The 8,283-nt window shown below is 41.4% G+C and overlaps 1 protein-coding gene across 1 annotated transcript; it reads right to left on the reverse strand.

Annotated features, from left to right (window-relative positions):
* Positions 1–6,117: 6,117 nt before the first annotated feature.
* Positions 6,118–8,038, reverse strand: LOC307164707 (proteinase-activated receptor 3-like; the record flags this gene model as incomplete). Its single annotated transcript, XM_079881765.1, has 2 exons — positions 6,118–7,069; positions 7,977–8,038. The coding sequence occupies 2 exons, from the start codon at positions 8,036–8,038 to the stop codon at positions 6,118–6,120; spliced, it is 1,014 nt and encodes a 337-aa protein (XP_079737891.1).
* Between the last annotated feature and the right edge of the window lie 245 nt (positions 8,039–8,283).

Below are 8,283 nucleotides of genomic sequence, written 5' to 3' on the forward strand. Positions count from 1 at the left end.
CGGTTAGTTTGTAATCTCCGCATATTCTGACCGACCCATTTAGCTTCAAGACAGGAACTATGGGCGCGGCTAGTGTTGTCAAAAGACCCGGTACTTCGGTACCAAGTCGGTACTAAAAAAATGTAAACGTCACGGTACCAAGTTTTCTTAAGTACCGGTGGTACCGAGGACCCGTTCAAACCCGGTTCCTTGATGCATGCATGCACGCATGCACTGAGCGCATGCAGTTGCGCGTCCTCTTTATTAAAGCGCTGAGACATGGCGACCGGCGGTGCTGCTGATGTGGTGGCTGTAAATCCACTTGTTGATAAGAAAGGAGGAAAGAGACACATATGGAAATATTTTGGATAAGGCTAATGTCACGTTGCCATAAGTGGCCGTTTACATAGCGCGTTTTTTGCACGTGCAGATTCGTTATTCCAAATGTAGGCGCGCGGCAAGCGCGCTCATAATAGAAGCGACGCGGCGCGCTCGGATTTTCCAGGCGCGCCTAGACGCCACGGCAAAGCAAGCGCTTGTGGAAAGGAGAAACTTGTTGATCTCTGAATGCAACGTGAGGAGAGTAAAGATGGAAAGCTTTTAAAGATTAGTTCTATATAAATTCATAGATAATTTGTTGTTTTGTCGTTAGTGAAAATCAATATTGACCTTGTATTTGAAAAAGGATCCTCATATAAAAACAATACTAAAATTCAGAGTAAGTTCATTCACATTCGGAGATCGAATATTTTTGAAACGGTGCGAACTGCGCTCTCCATGATGACGAGGAATATCAGCAAAGAATTTATTGATTTCTAGCCCTTTGGTACCAATATTGGTACCGAGAACCGTGGATTTTCACTGGTATTGGTTACCGAATACTGAAATTTTGGTACCGTGACAACACTAGGCGCGGCCCATTCAGCGTATTTAATGGGAGCTATGATGTCCTCCTTCAGCAGCCTGTCTATCTCCTCTTCGACTTTTGCCCTCATAGCATAAGGGACGGAGCGGGGCCGATAGAATTTAGGATGTGCTTCAGCAGATACTCGAATTGTTGCTTTCATGCCTTTCAACTTGCCTAACCCCTGCTTGAAAACATCCTCATTTCTCATGAGCACTTCCGGTAGACTCTGTGCCTCTGTTCTCACATTTTTTATTTCTTCCCACTTCAACTTTAGAGCCTCTAGCCATCCTCTTCCTAACAAGCTAGGTCCTGTACATTTAACCACCACTAGGGGCAACATCTTTACTTGCTGCTCGTAGTTGATTTCCACTTTCCACGGGGATACTTAATTTAATTTACTTAATTTAATTTAATTAATCAATCAACAATTCTATTGATCAGCATTACCAAACGTGGACGTTTTACACTAGAAACAAACATTGATGTATTATTATAATTGAATACTGTTAAGCTGCTTTGATACAATCTGTATTGTGAAAAGCGCTATATAAATAAAGTTGACTTGACTTGACTTGACTTGACTTTGGCTACCCCCACTACTTTGATTTTCTCCCCTGTGTACGACTTCAGTAGAAGTTTAGTTTGTCTTATTTGCGGACGTTGCTTTTCGTTCCACATCTCATTGAACTTCATCTCATTCATTATGCTTACACTGCATCCTGTATCAATCTCAAAGGGTACTGCCTTCTTATTCACTTCCATCGTCACTTCAAACGGTTTTATTCTCTGAATTGATGTCTCAGTTTCCATGCAGTTTAATGTGAATGCTTCCTCTTCGCATCTATCACCATCCTGCTTTTCACAGTCTACGTTATGTGATCGATGTGGACGTGAACGCTGCTCTGCTCTGTATGTTTTCTTTTCACTGGGACGTGCACCTTCTTTATTTCTATTTCGGCAAGCTTTAGCTATATGTCCTACTTTCCCGCAGCAGTGACACTTTGCGTCCTTAAATTTACCCTCGACTGCACTGTGTTGCTTTCCATGACATCGGTAGCATTCTTTATCTCTCTTTTTCCATTCTCCCTCCTTTTTTAGTGTTCCCTCTGTCCTCATGCTGTTGCATGCTACTAATGGTGCTTTATGGAGGTCTTGAACATTTTTATTAGCAGCTTCTGCAGCTACTGCAATTTTGAATGCTCTCTCAAAAGTCAAGTATGTTTCAGATAGCAAGCGTCTTTGAATTCTGTCATCGTTAATACCGCACACAAGTCGGTCTCTTAACATCTGTTCCAGCGTAACACCATAGTTACAATCATGTGCTAATCATCTCAGTTCTGCTAAGTATGCACTGACGGTCTCGGTAGGCTGGCGGGAGCCTGAGTCAAATTTGTATCTCTGCACTATTTCGCTCGGTTTTGGGTTGAAGTGCTCTTTCATTAAAATTTTTAACTGACCGTATGTTTTCGAGCTGGGCTTATCTGGACTCACCAGGTTCCTTATGAGCTTGCATGTGGCTGGTCCCACCACGCTGATGAGGATAGCTCTCTGCTTTTCTCCATCATCAATTCCGTTAGCTTCAAAAAACTGCTCTAGAATCTCACAATATTCTTCCCATGTCTGCTCCTTCACGTCAAAAGCAGTGCCTATCATTGTCGTCATCTTTGCGTTTGTTTCCGTAAATCCTCCGGTCCAATGCTAGCCTCTCACTCTCTCACCGTCAGCTCTCTAAACTCATCCAGTGTCATCCGTCTTCAAAACGACTCTTATTTCATCCCTCCGATATCCTCGTCGCCAATATGTGGTAACTTAAGTATTATAAAGACTAAATCACTCACGATGACTGTACTGATTATTTTATTGCTTGGCTCATCACATAACAGAGCATTCATACACCGAGTTATCACTTCCTCTCTCTGTTTACATCCACTCCCAGAACCCACATGGTCCTGGAGGTCAACTGCACCATCTGTGGTGTGGAGTGGAACTGCAGGCAAGTATAACATAAATATCAGGATACTACAGATACTATCATAAGATTAAAACTAATAATAAAGATTTAAAATCATTCTAAACATGTACTGTATTGTAATACATTTAAGTGCTCTAAGTGAAATCTGCTTTTTGAAAACAAGTGAATGTAAAAGGTTAAATTAGTTCATGTGATGTCACCCTATCAATATATCTTACCAGCAATTTTATAAAAGCCCTCTTTTATGGACATGGTCGATAAGTGTCCAGGGAACACAATGAAGCTATTAATGTACCCCTGCATCATGAGGAATGCTTCAACAAACAGTGTTTTTAGTAAGGGTAAGGTAAAGTAACAGTAACAGTAAGGGCTCAAAGTGTCTAATTTGTTATGTGCATTTTGGACATGTACAATGGATTTTGTCTGTCCCTAAAAACTCTTTCTGTACAAAGTGCTCATCTAACAGCGGAAATGTCTGCAGGATTTGGAAGAAAAGGGGAAGCCATTGTAACAGATGCTGGGAATTAGTCTCATCACCTAGATGTTTCTTTGCTCACAGCTGATTGGTCAAACTTCAGTCTGAGATCTTGACTCCGCCCCGTAGCAGATTAGCCATGCAGCGTAAGAACACAGATTAAAGCCGAGCTACTTTCACAGTACCTAAAACCCAGAGTTGGCGCAAACTGACCATAAAATTACCTGGCTACCCGCCTAAACCGGCTTCATGGTACAGGCGCCTGGTCTGAACAACTCGCTGTTTACCCAGGGAAAATCTTGTTTTTGTCTTCAAATTAGACCAATCTTATGACCAGTCTTGCCATTGAATTGTGTCTGTTTCCTCAGCTAAATGCAATAATGTAAATTAATGAATAGAACTTCTTGAACTTTTACACATACTGTAAGTATCTTTTATAAGTGCATTAAAGTCGGCATGAAAGGGAAGTTGCGCTGGTCTTTACTCCCCTGTTGTGTTGTATATCGAGTGAAACGCTTCTGGAACAAGAACAAATGTGGGTGGGGCTTGATTTTGTCTGTGGGGAATTGATTGGATGGTTGTGGTTTGCTATTGTTAGGAACAGGAATTTAACAAAATAATGATGTGCACTGATAAATCATTCAGAATAAACTGCATTATTCCATAAAAAATAAGAATGGTCCATTTCGATTTAATGGGGACTTTAATCTATTGTATTAAACATGGAAACATTAAAATGCTCTTGTATTTATTCACAAACAAATTTTTAAGAACTTTATGTGGCCTGCAGGACGGGGCTGACAGCCATGAGAACAGCGTGAGGCCTGATGATGATGACTGATGATGAGCGTCACCTTCGAGTTTCTCACGGAGGAGCTTCGGAAGCATGAGAGGAGGAGCGACGGCAGTGAAGGACGAGAGAGGACCAGGCCTGGCTTTATGTTATGTTTTGTTTATGTGTGTGTGGCAGTCGTCTGTGAGGGGCTGCCACTTTTACTTTAATTTTGTGTTTATTTTATGATTACTAAAGTGTAAAACGATCACCGGTTCCCGCCTCCTTCCCTGAATTACTAACCTTGTTACACTGGAATAACATTGACTGCTGTGTTTGAGTATATTTTGACGGAACGGCTGCCTCTCCCTTGTAATCAGCGCCACCCGATCCCTTAACTTCGCCAGAATATACTGAAGAATACGAAGCCTCATCCGTCGCTGTTAATCATCACGTCTCCTCGAGAGACCGGTCTCTTCCCTGTGAACGCCGGTGTCCTCGTGGGTCCAGGAGTGGAGCGCAGAGGGATTCACGCCACTGCAAACGAGGACACCAGATCCCCCTTTTTTTTTTAACACTTTATTTCCCCCTTTTTGGATATTTTATGTTTCTTTATGTCCATAAAATGGCTCTCTGAGGTCTGACACCACTCCCACTGTGTCTGTCATTTGCTCCTCCTGCCACAAAATATATATACATATACTGTGTGTGTATGGTGCAAAGTTGTGAAAAATACAATTATTTAAAACAGGCATCTTGTCTCATACGATGTATATTAATCCAGAATTACAGACATAAATAAATGAAGAGCTCATGAGGCTGATGTGACACACCATTACTGTACTTTAAAACAAACTGAAATCCACTGCGAATAAATATGCTCATATAGCAACATGTTTCTATGCACACATCAGCAGCTTGTTTTCATGTAAATTCAACGCATACCTCACAACCAACAAACTTTGGTTTAGTTCACTTTTAGAAAAACTTTTGCTGATAATTTACTCACCCCCATGTCATCCAAGATGTCCATGTCTTTCTTTCTTCAGTCGAAAAGAAATTAAGGTTTTTGATGAAAACATTCCAGGATTTTCCCCCATATAATGGACTTCAATGGGCCCCAAATGGTTCAAGGTCCAAATGACAGTTTCAGTGCAGCTTCAAAGGGCTTTAAACGATACCAGACGATGAATAAGGGTCTTATCTAGCGAAACGATCGGTCATTTAAAAAATAAATAAAAAAGTTTGTTTTATAAGTGCAAATGCTCGCCTTGCTCTGTTCTGTGATGCGCGTTCGTGACGTCACGTAATACGCAATTACGTTGAAAAGGTCACGCTTGAAAAATTTCTGTCCTGAAGAAATTTTTTTTAGGCTTTTTAATATTAAAACACCCAGGATACGCACACGAAATGGGCATTTTAAACGATAAACTGACACAATACATTTGGAAATGTGTATATGGTCCTCCTTCCGCACATTTGTACACACAACAGCTTGACCTTTTCAACGTAATTGCTTATTACGTGACGTCATGAACACGTATCACAGAACAGAGCAAGGCGAGCATTTGCGCTTATTAAACTTAAACTTTTTTATTTATTTTTGAAATGACCGATCGTTTCGCTAGATAAGACCCTTATTCATCGTCTGGTATCGTTTAAAGCCCTTTGAAGCTGCACTGAAACTGTCATTTGGACCTTGAACCGTTTGGGTCCCATTGGAGTCCATTATATGGGGGAAAATCCTGGAATGTTTTCATCAAAAACCTTCATTTCTTTTCGACTGAAGAAGGAAAGACATGGACATCTTGGATGACATGGGGGTGAGAAAATTATCAGCAAAAGTTTTTTTAAAAGTGAACTAATCCTTTAAGCATAAAACAGCTACAGAAAGAGTCTAATGGCTGTAATATAATAACAGTACACATTGTTTATGTACACAGAATGCACAGACCTGCATTATTACAGTAGTTCAGTGCATCTGATCAGTGAAATACTCCAATAACAGCAACTCAGTGGTGGACGGTGAGCACAGGATCATCCATAGATTCTGTGTTTTTCGAGCAGCACGACGGGACTTTGTGAAGCTTCTCCCGCGACAGATACAGAACCGGCTGGATGCTGCTGCTGATGTCCATGAAGCCGAAGGTGATGTAGTGGATGTAACAGTGGAAGACCTCCGGAAAGAAATACTCTTGAAATGGGAAGAGAGCCACCGGCGGGAAGTAGTTAAACACAATGATGGCCAAGATGATGATGACCATTTTGAAGGCCTTTTTCTTGACGGGATGCTTCTCGTCTCGGCCTGGAGCAGATTGTCTGAGGGCCCAGAGAATAGAGATGTTACAGAACAGCATGAACGCAAACGCTGCCAGAATCATGACGGTGAAGACTTTCTGAAAGTGAGGGATGTTTCCTGAACCCTTTGCTGCAGCGTAGACTAAAGTGAAGAGCCACACGGCGCCGGCGCACACCGAGCGATGCCGCTTGTCTTTGAGTTCGGTGAAGGTGATGGGATGGCAGACGGCCATGTATCGGTCCAGACAGATGCAGGACAGAAAGAGCGCCGACGAGTCTTTGACGCCGTAGAAGAAGAGCAGGACGTTCAAGATCCTGCTGGAGGTCAGATACACGATGTTGGCCAGTTCCAGCGGAGGAGTGAGGCAGAAGAAAGTGTCCAGCACGGCCAGATGGACGATGAAGATGTCTGAGGTGGACGAGTCTCCCTTATTCTTACGGATGAGCCACAGAACCATGATGTTGGCCGGGATGCCCAGGAACAGGTTGATGAACTGCAGCGCGAGGTAGAAGATGATGCCGGTGGGCATGTGTGCACATGTAGCGTAGATGGTCTGCTCGACCGGAGAGACGTTCAGCGGCCGGTGACTGATGAGCAGAGAGGAGTTGAAGTATCTGAACAGCTCTATGATTTCCATCGTCCTCTCAGTGTGCTCGGACCAACCCCTGAAACACACAAACAGTGATCAAATGTACAATCAAACTCTTGCTTTGTGCTTTTCTGCTCCTCATTCAAACGGCACTGAAACAGCTTTGACTTTATGTCACGATAATAACATTCATAAGTGCATTTCTCTGTTTGGACTCATGAAACTCTACACACTTGAAGACACAATAACTGAAGTTCACATGCGCACAAATACATGTTGAATTAAAGTATTTCCCTACAGATGCCTTGACATCACATGTGACGATCTCTCATAATGCAACAAAAGGCTTACTATTAAAGAATAATCACTTTCGATAATCATTTTAAAAATGTATATTCTTTAGTCAAAACTTAAAGTCTTGACTATGAAAAACATGATTGTTACAGTTCATTTTACAAGCTACATCTACAACGGGGCATGTTGTCACATTATATTGTGTTGTCACAGTAGGAATCTGCTTTGTTTGAAATATGAAGTACAAAAATCTTCTATATAATGACTTTTTCGAAATAATAGAACAGTACAATAATTATGGTGCACAAAAATACAAACATAGAAGATAAACAAGCAGCCTCGTGACAACTATGTATAGAGTTTGTGATATAAACTAGATTAAACTAGAATTGTCAAGTCATGTTCATAGCACTTTATACAATAAAGAGTAGTTCAGTTCAAATATCATTATGATTTCAATTTCAACTGTAAGCAGCTCTACAAATGAGTTGATACAGTGATACAAATTCATAGTTAAGTCAAAACATTAAGTTGAATTATTCAGTGACCTCAGTTGGTTTCTTTCAAGACAGCCTAACCAATAAGTGTCACTGAATATGAATCATCTTAAACCACCAGTTGTTACTTTTATGAAGTTTCCGTCAGTAGAGAAACCTTTCAGTGTTTCATGATAAGCATAATCTTCTTACCTGTCTGAAGTTCCTGAGGTCTTCAGCGCAGTGTGAAGTTCGTCGTGAGACTGACAGCTCATTTTAAGCTGAAGACACTGACGACACCTTCACTCCCATGATTCAACACCACCGGGAGCTTCAGGAGCCAATCGAATGTAATGTGTCCCATCTTACAGAAGAATTATTTGCATATTGCTGAGTTTATGGACCAGATAACATGCTAAAATATTAACATATTTACAGGGTTCGTGTTTACGGATGGTGGGATTGGTTCAGAAGACGTGTAGAAGCAAGTCCTCATCATTAACACTGATTGGCAATGATG

Source organism: Squalius cephalus, assembly GCF_949319135.1.
Source record: "Squalius cephalus genome assembly, chromosome: 9".
Lineage (NCBI taxonomy): Eukaryota > Metazoa > Chordata > Actinopteri > Cypriniformes > Leuciscidae > Squalius > Squalius cephalus.